The 16,073-nt window shown below is 36.3% G+C and overlaps 1 protein-coding gene across 5 annotated transcripts in view; it reads left to right on the top strand.

The window, feature by feature from the left end:
- METTL8 (methyltransferase 8, tRNA N3-cytidine) overlaps positions 1–15,297 on the top strand; it is a 28,769-nt gene extending 13,472 nt beyond the window's left edge. For 3 of the 5 annotated variants that reach the window (XM_068685676.1, XM_068685677.1, XM_068685678.1), the window contains 8 exons: positions 1,268–1,656; positions 2,249–2,298; positions 4,843–4,906; positions 5,238–5,377; positions 9,158–9,264; positions 9,358–9,423; positions 10,206–10,432; positions 13,486–13,771. In XM_068685676.1, the coding sequence (XP_068541777.1) occupies positions 1,268–1,656; positions 2,249–2,298; positions 4,843–4,906; positions 5,238–5,377; positions 9,158–9,264; positions 9,358–9,423; positions 10,206–10,396 (1,007 nt within the window). In that variant the 3' untranslated portion in view covers positions 10,397–10,432; positions 13,486–13,771. The other 2 variants (XR_011097591.1, XM_068685679.1) reach the window with 2 other exon arrangements.
- The last annotated feature ends 776 nt before the right edge of the window (positions 15,298–16,073 follow it).

Raw genomic sequence — 16,073 nt, 5'->3', positions numbered from 1 at the left:
AATTACAGTGAAGAGCAGGATTAGGATTCAGAGAGATCTCAGCAAATTATGAGGGGGAAAAAAGGGTTCTGAAAGATACAGAGTTAAATCTGATAAAAAAATAAGTGCAGAATACTTTACTTAGGAATAATTCCTTGCAGGGGGTGAGGGGGAAAGCTAGGTTCTGGAACAATTGGCTAGGTAGTCATTTTGTAGAAGATCTGAGGGTTGTGGTGAATCACCAGCTGAATCAGCAGTGTCATGCTGTTGCAAAATGGCACGTCGGGATTTATAAACAGGATTACAGCATGTAAGACTCATAAAATACTACTTTTGCTCCGTGTTGATAATGATTTCACCAGAATACAGCACCAAAAAGAAGTAGATGGATTGGAAAGAGTCTGAAGAAGAACAATAAAAATGATCAGAAGTCTAAAAATCACTACTTCTGCAGGGGGAAAAAGAGATTGTTTATGGGAGACATAGCAAAAGATTTAAAACAAGTACATAGGTGTTATAAAGAGAAATGAATTATCTTTGGTCTGTCTACTTTGTTAATGGGACAAGAATTACTGGACTTAAATTGCAGTAAGTAGATTTCAGATTAGCTAGTGGAAAAGGTTTCTAACTGTACAGATGGTGAGGGATCGTAATACCTTACAGGAGAAAAGTTGACAAACCTATATGAAAGGAGGTATTTTAAGAACAAGACAGACAGACTTCTCTGGGGAATGGATATCAATTCCCTGACCGTGTGAAACCCATCCCAAACCTATTCGTTGATGATTCAATAAGAAATTAAAAGTGAACACAAAGGTCTGCTGTAAGACTCTTTGAAGTATTTTCAAAGAAAGCCAATATGTTGCTTCTGAATGTATTATCTGTCAAAAGTGTGTTGTTGAATGGTTAAGAGTAAATTCCTGCCTATTGGCTATGCAGTAACATTTATCACTCCAGTTCACGGAACTGGATTTCTAAGTGATATATTTTAGAGATGTACTAGCTACCAATAACTTAGTAATTGTTCATAGTTTCATAAATCTTGGAAAATGCAGAAAGCCTCTGTGTCCCATCTTAAGCAAGATAAAATCTTATTAAAAACTCATTGATTTTTTTTTTTAGAGTAGACCAAGTTGAGACCCCAAATCTGTATGTTTTTGTTTAGATGCATACCATATGGGAAACTACACATTTTTAAACTAAATTTGAGGTCCAAATTCCATGTTGCTTTACAATATTCTGTAGCAAAGCTCATAGTCACCAAGTTCTTGTTTTGGTTTAATTTCAGATAAATATGAGAGAGAAGCCAGTAAATATTGGAATGAATTTTACAAGACTCACAGAAATAACTTTTTCAAGGATCGCAATTGGCTGTTTTTGGAATTTCCAGAAATTCTTCCAGAAAAAATGAGACAACAGCTGAAAACAGAGGACAGATCTTCAGAACACACAAAAATAAATACAACCAACAGTTTTTCACACAAGAATGGAATGAAAGAAAGAGAAAAGTATTGGAAGAAAAGTTATGGAGATGATTCTACTTTTGCACAAGGATATGTATATAATAAAAATCAATCTAAATCTGTTGCTGACAACCCTCAGAATCAAAACTGTGAAGAAGAAGTTGGCAGGCTAGAATCATTCCCTGGTAGTGATGCTACTTACAGAATATTAGAGGTAACACACTCAAATGCTTTATCCATTGTATTCAGCTCCATGTAATTGCTCAAAAGTCTGATAAAGATGCTTAGTAACTATCAAGAAAGTAAACATTTAGAGTTTGAAGTACTACATTCATTTATGGCAGAAACTTTCAGAGGAACCCAGGATCTTTGCTTTGCTTTCCCTTTAACGTTTCTCCCAAATCAGAATTGGTGATCAAATTCCATTTTCAGTGGAAGTTGGGTTTGTAATTTCTTAGGAAAAAATCTGTCGTAAACTGCTTTGTTCTCCATACTTGACATATTCTTGCCAAATGGTGAAATTGAAAAATTGGATAAAAATATTGCATTTTCCTATGCAGTTTGAGAGTTGGATTCTTGGCAAGATTGGAGGAGATACAGCATTGGAAAGATACTGAGGAGAAATGTGATCATAGGGGCAGTGACTTGAGAACTGTTGTATAAGCTGTTTATACCTTTTCTGTCCAACGTACTTTCAAGTCTAATGGATGGGTCCTACCTACTAACTAAGATTTAAAAAAAAAAAAAAAAAAAAGGTTTTATTTGCTCATTTATATTAACTTTTATTTTTCCTCTTACGATTTTAGGTTGGCTGTGGTGCTGGAAATAGTGTCTTTCCTATTTTGAAAGTTATATGGTATGTAGTGACATATCTTCAGATATGGAAGTTCCATTTTCGTCTCCATTTTACTCAAACATTGGTGCTAAACTAGTGCTGCAGGAACTGTTGACTGGACTGCTTTACAGCCCTGAAATTCTTAGTGTTTGAAGACCACAGACAGTGTTGCTAGCAACAGTACAAGATACTCCTCATACTGTTCAGCCCATAGTCTTCAGGGGACCGTATTTGTTGATAAGTATTTTTTTCAGGTGCATTCAGGTTGATTTGTTGTAGCTAATCTCAGACAGGTTAAATATCCTCATGTCCCTTGTTTTATATGCTCCTGTAAGGCTACCAGATACCTCTTTGAGGAGCCAAAAACAGACAGTAAATAATGATGTGATTTACTGTTGAGAAGTTCTGTTATTTCTGAATTTGGCTGGCACACTTTATCATATTGCTTCAGGTTTTAGTGTCAAGGAAGGCACGAGTCCTGTATTGCATTACTTAATTTCCTGAAACATTTAATCCACTTAGCTTCTGGTTTTAGAAAATGCTGTTATGACAGCATGTCCTCCCTTCCATGGAGGCAGGAAGATTTTATTGGAAGGGCTGTGTAGATATCAAGGATTGAAATAGATTTCTTTTTATTCATGCCTTCAGGAGATCATGCTCATTATTGTATAAATGAATTCTGATTGCTAGCATCATGATGATGCAAAAATACTCCATTTTGCAGATATGGAAACAGAGACCAGGAGGAATTGAGTGATGTACCGGGATCATAAATGAAACCTATTAGTGTTAGCTATGCATCTTCATCCTAAAACACGTTTAGCTTTAGACAACATAGTCTGAAAGAGAAGCCCTGTGTCATATGAAAAGTTTGGAAATTAACACTACATAGGACAAAGACACCAAATATCTGTATTAAAATATATAGGAGAAACTTTTGTTTTATCCTCACAGGTAACATTAGTCATACATTGGCACTTCTCATAATTAATAATCCACTCAAAAAATATTTTTCCTGGAGATCTGTATTCTTATGCAAATTCTTCGGATGGGTTGGTACATTGGACAACTTACACATCTGTCTTGTATGTGACCTGACTGAAATATCTCCTGCTTCTTAGCAGGCTTGACTTCTTGACTTTAAAGCACAGTTGGTTTTACTTTGAATTTAATAATATAAAAATTGTCTTTTGTATAAATGGAAAAAAAAGCCAGAGTCAAGTATGGTTGCACGCTGGCTACAAAAATATTCGATTTAGGTTTGTAACCAAACTCTTACAAAGCTTGCCCATATTTCCTTAAAATTTAAGCTGCTTTTTAATACAAAATCATGATCATGAAATAACCATCCAGATCAACCTGTGTCTTTATTTTAAGTTGACTTTCCACATGGCTCCTATTCTGCTTTCTGAGAAGGGGGGGGGGGGAAAGAAAGTAATAACATTTTAACAAGTCAATTAGGTAACTAGCTTGACCTTTGCCAAGGGACTGGCTGAGTCCAAAGCTTGGCTGCTTGTCCTCATCCACAATAAATACCTTAACTCACCAACCCTCATCATGATTTCAGAGCTCATAAAAGTTTTGTTCAGCAACAAGAAGAGAAAATATTTGGTCCATAACGCTTCTCCTGAAGAGCCCTCGGACAAAGGGTACTAGCTCAGCTGTATATACTGTTAAATCTTATAGTCATAGCACTGTCATAGTTTAGTAATTCCATTTCCGAAGGAACAGTATGTTCAAAATCTCAAATAATTTTTAGGAGAGGTTAATTTATCATGAGTTGATGGTGAGGTCATCCCTCAGTTGTTTTTTGGGGGGCTTTTCTCAGTTTATTCTAAGCTAGTTTTTTGGAGGTGGAAAAAAAAACACCTCCCTTGAGTTACTATTGTCTGATGAATGGTACAAGGAAATTTGCACCTGGCTTAGTTGTGGATGGGAGAGGAAGGCAAAACAGTGGTACAGGAAATTCTTACTCATTTTTGCTTATGAAACAAAAGACATAATGGAGGGAAACAGTCAATACAGTTTAACCTAATCAAAACCACAGCTAGGTGGCACATGGGAACCCAAACCTTTACAGAACTGAGTATGACTTTTGCAAACGCAAACCTTACGCCCCTCTCTCACCTCCCCATTTAGCAACATCTTGTTGCTAATTATACTGCATACGTGGGCTAATGATAGAGATTTAGTCCAATGCTTTTGTAAGAAAATGTGACCTATTCATGTGCGTTTATGTAATGCAACACCAGGACATTGTTGTCAATCCTGACAGCCCTCTACAACCTTCTCTACAACCTTCTTTCTTTTTCTTTTTCACTTCCTCCCTGACAAGGCTATAAGTCTCCATTTTATACCAACCGAATGTTAGCATTCTTATGAATTTGTCTGCCTGTTGGTTCATTACAACCTATGTGGCTTTCCACATGCTAGACATCAATAAACTGTGCTTGATCAAACCTGTGGAGAACCCCAAAAGGCTCTCTGTAGTTCTGTGAACACTGATTTTGACTTTCATCTTTTACAATAATAATTTTTTAACTGAAGTTGGTTTTGTTTTCCTAGCAATACACCTGGAACCTTCCTCTACTGTTGTGATTTTGCTTCAGGAGCAGTGGAGCTGGTAAAGGTAATTCATATGTTTGCTTTAGAGTAAGTTATAAGTCTGTAATTCAGGAGGCTGCCAGGAATCTGCGTTCATGAAAAAGAATGTGATAGCTTTGACAACTTTTAACTGAAGTTTTCAATATTCCAAAGAACAAAGTCTTACTCTATACAAGAAAAAATGAATACCATCAGTGAGCTTGCTTCTCAGCTTGAGTAAGATACCAGACAGAATAGGCTTTTATGTGAGGTGTTTTACAATGCTGAATAATTGAAGAAAAAAGTTTCTTGAGTCATAGTAAACGTATTAACTACTACTGTTCTCTCTGTGCCTCTTTTCATCTTGTTCCTGACAGTCGCATTCGTCCTACAATTCAGCCTGGTGTTCTGCCTTTGTTCATGATGTGTGTGATGATGCTTTACCCTATCCTTTTCCAGATGAGATCCTGGATGTCATTCTCCTTGTCTTTGTGCTCTCAACTATTCATCCTGACAGGTAAATGAAGACTAAAGGGCAAAGCAAATAGGTTAAATCTCTTTTATCCCTAGAGGTTTTCAAGAATATCAAAGGAAGATGATGAATCTTTAATTTATTATTTAGCAAGATATGATATTTATGTTGTAAAAACAGAAACAAAACACAAACACAACCAACCAACAACAACAAAATCCAAATCCAATCTTAAACGTTTCCTGTTTTCAGGCTTTGAGAGAAAAGCTGGTCAGACTATTAGTGAATTCACTCATTAGTGAACCTCCTGTCTCCATCAAATAAAAGGGGTATATTGTAACTAAGTACACCCCCATTAAATGTAGCAGTGCTTCAAGAAAATTGCTGTCTGCACCATGAGTACTGTGTTCAGCTTTGGGTCCCTCACTACAAGAAGGACATTGAGGCTCTGAATCATGTCCAGAGAAGGGCTATGAAGCGGGTGAAGGGCTTGGAACACAAGTCCTATGAAGTGCAGCTGAGAGAACTGGGGTTGTTTAGCCTGGAGAAGAGGATGCTCAGGGGAGACATTATTGCTCTGTACAGCTACCTGAAAGGAAGGTGTAGGGAGCTGGGGGTCGGCTGCTTCTCACAGGTACCTAGTGATAGGACTAGAGGGAATGGTCTCAAATTGCACCAGGGGAGGTTTAGGTTGGAAATTAGGTGACATTTATTCTCAGAGAGTAGTCAGGCATTAGAACGGTTGCCCAGGGAGGTGGTGGAGTCACCATTCCTGGGGGCGTTCAAGGAAAGGTTGGACATGGTGCTGAGGGATGTGCTTTAGTGGGTGACATTGGTGGGAGGGTGATGGTTGGACCAGATGATCTTGGAGGGCTTTTCCAACCTTACTGATTCTATGATTTAAATTCAAAAACAAACCACTAGTCTTCCAGAAAAAAAATAATATATATTTTCAGTGATCAAAACCAAATATTCATGTTTTAACACCTTAATAGTATGTTGATAAGGATTTAGCTTGCTGATTTTGCCACACACAGATGCATACATACAGGCCTTTTAAGCTGAGATGCATTCAGAGTTTTGTAACTTTTTTGGATTTGAAGAAGTTAATTTAATTTCCATGTGGAGTGTTAGGTTGAGAACTCTTAACCTTGTTACTAATGCCTCTCAGTGTCTAATGAACCAAACTGTTAAAGCTGGCTGATTTAAAAAAATACCTTTTTTAATAGAAGTGCAGAAGAGGGTATGTAAGTTAAACTACTTGACTCTTCCTTTAACCAAATCATAAGAAAGGAAATACATGCTGCATGTCTGATAATACACTTACTACTTTAAGAATGTCATTAAAATGGGCTTGGCAAACAGGACAGTATTTGCCTAAGTCTCAGAACTGTTTCCCCGCCTCCTTGCCTAAGTTACTAACGATTAGCTTCACAGAAAAATCTTTCCCATATAGGATATTGCTCCTTCCTGTTTGTTCAGAGATGAGCTCATGAGTCATGCAAAGCCTGGATCCAGATTTCAAAAACAATTCACGCAGTAGATTTCAGATCTCTGTAACTGCAGTGATGCTGCCAGAAGGAAATTGGACAATAGAGCTGTATTCATTCAATCACTTTGCCTGTAAGAAGCAGTAATCAGATGTTCTGACAGAATTTCTGTGGGTCTTTTCCCGTTCATCATTTGAGTATAAATGTGTATGTCTTTTTTTCCTCCTCATGTCAGGATCCAGAGGCTCACATGGATGTTTTTGAATACATGTGTACACACATCCATATATATATACACATATATATACACATAAAGATGTCCATGTAATTATTTGTGTGATAAGATCCACTTTCCCAAGATTTGTTAGTCACTACTGTCATATCCAAGAACTAAAGTGACTACACACAGACAAATGTAATCCAGATCCTTGTTATTCGGTATACGTTTTCTTCTGAAAATTTTCTAAGTGGGAGATGAAAAAGAAAGCCAAGAGAATGATGGTGCAGAACTTAGGTTCTTTGGAGAAGTGAAAAACATACATAATAGAGAGACACATTTGTGTTCAGCACAGTTGCTACTTAGTGATTTCTCTCAGGCTCTTGTGTTTCATTTTTGGTAATCACTGCTTTTATACTTTGTAGGTAATAACTTCAATTCACTTGCTACAAGTCACCTCTAAGAATTGGTCACGGAATTTGAAAGGAATTAATGTGATCCAGTCCTCTTGAACAGATCTGGTCCTACCAGATGAGATTTCTCAAAGAACTTTCACTTTTTGTGCACGCACTTTTTTTTTTCTCTGTGTATAAAACTTACATTTATGTAGGCAGCGTCTGTAATTCTGTGCACAGCCACCTGTTTGAATGGTCTCCTGTTTGTAGGTGGTGCTGCTTTTTCTGTCTGTGGCAGGATACTTGGCTGCCTGTGTTGAGCATGAGCAAAGAGGAGATCTATTAAAACACTTGGCTTTGTCTGAGGAAATTCCATGCTCAAAAAGTGTGTGCTTTATTTTATTTACTTATTGAGATATGCTGCTATTTTCTGCTGAATTACCTCTTAATTCTGTCCCTTAAAAATCAAGTCAGGATATCTGCACTGTTGTTGCATGAGGACTGAATTGTGTTATTCCTTGAATTCTGACCTTCTTGGGGGAAGGGAGGTAAGGCTGCCTGAGTGACAGGATTTTCTAAGGTTAGCAGTAAAGGTATGTTGATTTTTGCATAAATCAGGAGGGCTTGCTGCTCTTTTAACTCTTTTAAGGTATGGATAGGTATTTGTATGATACCTATCTGTATGTTCTCTGTGGTCTGTCCACTTCCATGTGGGAACAAGGGTTGACTTAGGCATATGGACTTTTCTACTTTACAGCCCACTAGGTACAGAGTGCCTTTTGTGGTCTTTCATGAATCTGGAAAACATGAGTCCTTTATGTGGTTCTGAAAGAGTGAGGCAAACTCAAGCAATTATTCATTAGTAAGGTATTTTCCAGAGTAATACAAATGAACTTATAAGAAGCTCCAAGGTAAGGTTAAAAAATGATAATGAAGGTGCTCTTGTCTAGTAAAAAGCAAAGAGCACCACATAAGGTACTTACTCCAATTATTCATACAGCTGCCTGCTGTGATCCTGGTAAGGAGAAGATGATGTTAGTTATGATCAAGACTCACAAATGTGTCAATGTTTCAGAGGATGCAGACTTTCCTCCTATAACTAGCAGTAGCTCCAGATGGAGTTCTGCTGGATTACTCTCCTGAGGTACTACTTGTATTTGTCTTTCCATTCTCTGCCATTAGGGGTTCAGATGCTGACTGTATGCATGATCAGTACCTCAATAAAGAAATCCAGTAAGTTTTTGTCAGCCTTCCAAGCTCTTGGTTTTGCTGTCTATAGTGGAAGGGCTCAGCATAGCTCACCAATGCATATAGCTGACTGTTCGTTCATTGTTTGTCACCTGACCTATATGACTCATATATTCAGGAGTTGTGTTTTAGCTTGAGATTCTGCTGAAGTGAAGGTAAAGGACTCTCTTTTTCCAGTTTGTATTCTCTAATAACATTTTCTTATAAACTTTTGTCGTGGGAGTTGGTGGAGTTTTTGTTTCTTTGATTTTTTGTTTGGTTTGATTTCCCTTTTTGTCCCCCCTTTTTTCCTTCTTCCTTTTTTCCCTATTGTTTTCCCTACAGCTCTTCCTGTTCGCTAGTGTTTGGCCTTTTTGTAGTAAACATGGACACATCTCATTGTAGCTTTGTAAATCTATGTTTTTCAAGCATCTAGGGGAAAAAAAAAAAAAAGTTAAGTTTGCAAATATCACAAGTATCTCATCTGTTTTCTAAGGATGCAAGGGGTTATAAATAGGTTGGCTAAACTACTGAAACCTGGAGGAATGTTGTTATTTCGAGACTATGGAAGATACGATACAGCTCAACTTCGTTTTAAAAAAGGTAATTCTTGAATGCTTTGGTAGCTTACTGTTTATTTAAACTCTTTTTGAAAGAAATGACACATCCTTTTTCTTTACTGTTCTAATTCCTTAGGTCATTGCTTGTCAGAAAATTTTTATGTACGAGGAGATGGAACCAGAGTATATTTCTTTACGAAAGGTATGGAATGGTTTAGCTTAATAGGAAGTGTTGATTGTCTCTTAAGATGATTTGGGTTATAAAAGCTCATCTTAAAACAGAAATTTAAAGAAGGGTTTATGAGCTTCTTTTCTGATTCTCTGCTTTTACAGGGCCCAAAGCTAAATGTTGTGAGAAAATAATTCCCTTTACATGCATATGCTTGTTGCATCTGGGGTACTTCAAGATTGTTTGCGGTACTTCAAGATTGCTTGCAGACATCACTGGAATTTCTCTTTGAATAAGCGTCTTGTGTCTAATGATATTCTCAAATTCTGTTATTTAAAGGTGTACTTAATATATTTCTTAAAACTGAGAAACATGCTTGGAAGGATAGCTGGTGGCCATACTCTGATATGTTGTTCTGCTGTGCTGGTCAGTCAGAGGTATGGGGCTGCTCTTTCTCCAAGAGCTAAACTTAAATTCCTTGTTATGGATATTACTGCTCTTTGCCCCTCCAGTCATCCAGTCTTGTTAGCAGTCAGCTTAGACTGGTGCACTGTAGCTCAGCTGCTGAAAATTGTGAAAGTGAGCATCACATTACTTTTTTTTTTTTTTTTTTTTTTTTTTACTGTAATGTGAATAGAGAGCTGTGAAAATGTCTTTCTAACAAAAGACTTACTATGGTAAGTTTCCCTGATCTCTCAAATCACAAAACAGAATAACGTCTATCTTTGGTTGAACTGCCGGTTGTTAATTACTACGTTCTACAAATGTTTTTTTTTTTCTTCTTAATTGCAATAATTCTTTGTATGAGAAAACAGATGAGATATGGAACATGTTCAATTTGGCTGGATTAACCGAAGTACAGAATTTAGTTGATCGGCGATTACAAGTAAACAGGAAGAAAAAAGTGAAAATGCAGCGAGTTTGGGTACAAAGCAAGTTCCAAAAACCATTGCTGTTATCTGTGAATAATTCTGAAGAAGCTATGAAAAAGCATCCATATGGATAACTGTACCGTGAACTTCAGAAATGGAAACAAATTTGAGTACGTATATTTCATATAAATCTTGTGTTAGCCAGTGAAAAGGAGAAATATATTGAATTAAAAGCCTTTCCCTGACATTTTGTAAATGTATGTATTTGAGAATAATCTGAAAAAAATATGTATTTCTGACTTCTGCTTTATATGCAATAAAGGGATATACATTAATCTGGTCATAACTGCAACCAGGTACTCTTTTACTTCCTGTAATGTGAATGGTCAATAAGTATAAGCATATATCTTGGTGAAATTCACACCATGTAAAATGTTTTAAGTTTTACTGAAGCATAATTGTTACAGAGATTTAAAGAATCAGAATATCTGTTCTCACTATCGTTACAAGCTGTGCTGTGTTGACTTCTGAGTCATGCCTCTTTTAACAACTGTGTGTCTTGCAACTGTATTTCCTCTTTTGGGGGAAATTTCTTGGTGCATAAACAATGAAGACAAGATCTGTTTCTGATTTGCATGAAAGCTGTTATTTCATACTAACTGCATGTGATACACATGGGTGTCAGATTAGTCAGTGATTGTCATCCTGCACTGTGGCTGGTTTAGTTCTCTGAGGTTTCCACTCTGCATCTATGTGCTCATCAGAAACATACCAAACTCAAGTTTGTGTAACAGCTATGTAACACGTGTTATATTTCAAGTGTTGTAGGTTGTAAGCTCAACATCATGTAGAAAAGAATGCCCTAAATGCCAAAAAAGCTCTGAAACCAAAGCACTGTTAACATTAGCCGGGATAAGTACAAGCATTATTTTCATGATGTGCAATAGGCTAGAGAGAGGAGCAAAAAGAGTAGTCCAGAGTACATTTTATTAATATTGTTATGGGGTAATGTAATCACACTAAAATGGTGGTCTACATGGCAGCTGAAATATTTTTGTTGTTTACACAGAGAGGTTGGTTTCTTAGGGGTTGAGTCTTAGAAACAAGGCAATGTTTTTGTATTGACCCTATGAAAAGACAGGACTATATTAAAATGTCATGTGCTTCTAAGGAGAAAACCAAAATGTGAGTATTGCTTTCAGAGGCACACCACGATACTGAGGCAGTTGAGCTAGTATTAAAAGATGCTATTTCTGCTATTTAAGTGTGATTTTACAATCACTTAGCCACAAGGAAGACAGGATAAGAAACAGTTGAATTAATAAAATAATACTTCAATGATTTTGTGTTACTTCAACAAGGACATAGAATGCATATAATCTATGACATGCATGCAGTTTTGAGTGCCATTAATCTAGTTCTCAGTCTCTTTTTTTTTACTTTTGTTTCAGTCTGAGGGCTGAGCATGTTCCAGCTGAGAACCATGTTTTTTTTTTGTGTTTGTTTTTTTTTTTTTTTTCCAAATTGTTAGCTGCTAAGCTAAGTAAAACTGATTGTCTTCTAGAAAGAAAGAAATTATCTAAATTTACGTGTTAAGTATCTTCATCCACTTAAACAAAATTTCCAAGACTTGCACAATTTCCATAAAACCAGTTATTTCAAGAATGAAATACAATAAGGGGTTTTAGAAGGTAGGATCCTATCCTGCATTTCTTGTGTATTCTGAGCTCCCATTACAGTAAGATACTGTTATATGAATTAAGTAGCTTAGGAAGCTTTGGTTAGCAAAGTTTTGGTTAGCTTTGTGTTACTGTAACTTGCAATAAAGCTCTTGTGGTGTGAATCAGATTAGGGGTTAAAATATAGCTGTGTTTCTTGAGGCCATCAGTTTTAGGAGACAACAGCATCTTCATGGAAAATGCAAATAAATATTTGCTTATATTTTAAAGAAGTTGCTACCCTGTGCAACTTTTATTTGTAATTTAATTTTTATTTTGCAGTATGCATAGCTCTGAGTCTAGTACAAAGTATTTTCAGTTGTAGAACTTTCCAGGAGGTGATGGTGATGATAAGCTTTTGAGCATCATACAGTCTTATTCATGTGTATGATGTAGATTTTCCATATGTAGAGGCATGTTTGCTTTGTCTCTCACACTGATATGTTGATCCTGGCAAGATTTTAATATGCTATATTGTTAGTTTAAGAAAAATATGACATCAGAAGAAACCAAACCCTAAATTCTAGTATGGCCTTGAGCAAAATTGGCTGTTTCTCTTCTGCGCGTTGCAGATGAAGTACTGACAGGCTCTTTTAGAAGAATGGTGCCTGTTGTAGAAGTAATAAGATCAGCTACTGTTTGTAAGAATGTAGAATATCCACTGTAAAGAGAGTTGGACTAGTCCAAACTCTTTTAAGACTGATAAAAGGGGAAATGGTAGAAAGATATCTTTCCTGATAAGTCCTACCCAGATGCAAATTCTTTCTGTATTTTGACTTTATAAAATTTCAGTTTTCCAAAAGCTTAATAAGGGACTGTTTTTTTTTTTTAATAAAAAATATTTTTGTTAGTTGGGAAAACTGATTATTTTGGAAATATTTATATAAAAGTAAGGTCAGTAGAACTACTGAAATGAAAGAAAGAAAAAAGCTGCAGGTAATAATATAGGAAGTGCAGTTTAAAATGGTTTATTTTTAATCTATAGGGGAAAGAAAAATAAGGGTATTGCAAAGAAAGAAGTGCCCAGTACATAAATGGTTCTCAGTATTACTTTTGAAATCTGTACTTCTTTAATGAGATACATGCCTGGACTCTCTAATAATATAAAATGTTGTAAATATACATTATATAAATGTTTTAATTGTTAATTGCTAATGATTGTGTAGGTTTGGTTTGGTTCAGCATGATTTCCTGTGCGGGTAAGGCAGACGTGTGAATATGGAAGAATACCAATTACAGAAAGATAATCTTGATTTTTGGCTTCACTGGCTTTGGCTTCTTTTGTGATCTCCACTGATACTGTATTACATTTATGGAGAGGTAGATGAGAATGGCACCTGCTGGTTTAGACTAGGTGTTCTTCTATCTCACATAGTTTTTAAGCAAAAACAAGAAAGCTATATAGTTTAAAACAACAACAAAAAAGAAAGTGACCAACCTTCTTTCCCTCACTAATTCTGAGGTATCTAGTCAATAACAATTTGTGGTTTTGTTTTGTTTTCCAGCAAAACCAGGGTATGTACTTGTGCAATATCTACAGATCCACTGAATCTGAAGAGGACAAAGAAAATGTAGGGCAGACAAGGAGACAACAGAAACTCCAGACACGAAAGACAACTTGCTTTTTATATTGGGAACTGCTGTCTTTCTGTTTTGTCTTTTGTTTGTAACTCAGCTAATCTGCAGGCTCTACTGTTGAAAAATGACTAAGTATTTGTAACAAACCATCGTGAAATTTGTATGAAAAACCAATGGTAATCATTTAACATAAATATTGCTACTTCATTATTATTTGTGGTGTGGTCTTGTTTGACTGCTCTGGTATGTTTTTTGATATACTGATATATCCTTTGTTTTCCATTTTTCCTGTGCATGGTAGACAGTTGAGCTGTTTCCACAGGAGCTATATATGCAAACATTTGGAGTAAAGTTTGCTGGATGGCTTACTTGTAAGATTGAAACAAGACAGTTTTATTTCCTTCTGTACAGAACACATTACTTTTTCTTTCTGTGTGCATGCAATGAATAGTATACATGTTCAATTAATACAGCGGTATTGGCTGTTTTTTATTATTTTAGACCAAAATATACCTTAGGCTATGGTGTCTGTTTGGTGTATCACTGGTGGCAGTGATAATAGATGGTTCCTATATCAACCATTACTTCTTCCTAATGGGTGTCAGAACAACCTTAGCAATGAAACATATATATGCATTATAAAAATATTAAACATTTTAATTGTTAATAATGTAGGTCACTTTGATTTTCAGTATCTAAACTTCTCTCCATGTTAGGAACAAAGATTTGGCATGTGTGGTTTTCTTTATTTTATTTTATTTATTTATTTATTTTTAAGCATCGGGGATGTGCCAGTTGCTCTTCCCTTGACAATCTGCCAAAAGTTGATTAAGTCTGTCTTCTAATCACAATTATAGTTAGCATAGTGTCAGTAAGAATTACTTGGGTTGCCATGGGCATCTCTAGCAGATTCTTTGCTGTATCTGCTAGTCTAGGCATGTTGGTTGTGCCTGGACTTGATGACTGAGCTGAGAAGGGAGCCCCTTCGTCCAATGACCATTGTTCATCTTTTGCTGGTGCCAAATAACTAAAAGGAAGAGCTTGACTGATTTGAAAGCAAGAGTCAAACAGGTGGGAGCAGAGGGAAATGAAGATGGTGCTCAAAGGCAGACAAGAGAAGGAGTGTTTCCTCTGGGAAGTGGGGTAAGAAGTAAGCTTGGTTGGAGTAACAAAACAGGAATGAAACATAGAACTGAATGGGAAAATGAGAGACAGAACATCACGGGCAACACAGAGGCAGATATGTGTAATGAGACAGTGTGGCACAGGGTAAGGACACTGGGACTAGGAACTAGTGAAATGAAATTAAGGAGTTTAGAATGTAAAAGTAAGACTGATCTTTCACAGAAACAGTTCTGAGTAAACAAATCGGGATGAGGATTTGAGGTGGAAAGACCTATCTTCAAAGTCTATTTTCCGTTGTGGTACTGTATTCACATCTTAGTAGAATATTACAGGCTTTGACTTTCATCCTAATGTGTACAATGTATTTTGGTTTCTTCCCAAGATGGAATGTTTCTTTTGTTGTAGATTATATGTGCTATACACGTGCTTGCAGCAGTGCAGGCAGGTTTATGATACACCTGTTTGTGGTTTTTCCTTAGGGAGCAACATTTTTACCTTCTTTCAAGTAGAATTCTAGAGTGACAGAAGCTACAATCCTAACCTCCTGGGAAGCAAATACAAAAGAATAACAGAAGTCTCCGCACCCTGACTGTGCTCAAGCAAGGTAGGACAATTAAATTTACTCCATATGTTCTGAAGTTGTCCCATTTAAATCAAGACTGTATCTGCAGATTATCACCTTGAAGTGCCTCCCCATCTCTGTTGCTGTTATACTTGCATCTGTTCAACAGAACTTAATTGAATTTGTATGAACTAGAAATACAGCTTGAGAGGAAAACAGAATAGTCTTTAGGTTTTATCTGGGATTACAACAATTTAGAGGAAAAATCTGTTTATTATTTTAAAACAACAGCCAAACCCAAAATCTCATGGTTGCAGAGGAGCACTCATCAAAAAGGCTGGAAATGTAGGTTATTCTTTGAAGTATAATGTACACCATTGTGTACATTACTATTAAACTGAATACCTGTGTGACAAAGCATAGCATGCTTACTGGTAGCCAAAGGTATCTTGTCATTGCTGTCGTGAAAGAGGAGCGAGCAACAACATAGCCCCATTTTCAGAGGATGTTTTATTGATCAGGTTACTACAATTTTGCGGTGATTGTGAAAGATTAAGAAATCAAGTGAATTAATTTAATAACTGCTAAAACACACTGATGACATACACAATTTAGTAAATGCTCAAATAACAATCTGAACATTCACACATTGACGCTAAACAAACTTTAAGCTCATTGAAAACACAGACTTGGTGTATGCTGCTTGTTGTAAAAACAAGCAAAATGTAAAGATGTATACATATGATGTAAAAATAGAACGCTATACAGCTACTAAGTAAATCCAGTGTAAAATCTTCTCTGTTGTGTGTCCTGTTCAACTAGAAAAAA

The sequence above is a fragment of the Anas acuta genome, chromosome 6, assembly GCF_963932015.1.
Source record: "Anas acuta chromosome 6, bAnaAcu1.1, whole genome shotgun sequence".
Classification (NCBI taxonomy): Eukaryota; Metazoa; Chordata; class Aves; order Anseriformes; family Anatidae; genus Anas; species Anas acuta.
This window is presented reverse-complemented; position numbering and strand designations above follow the sequence as displayed.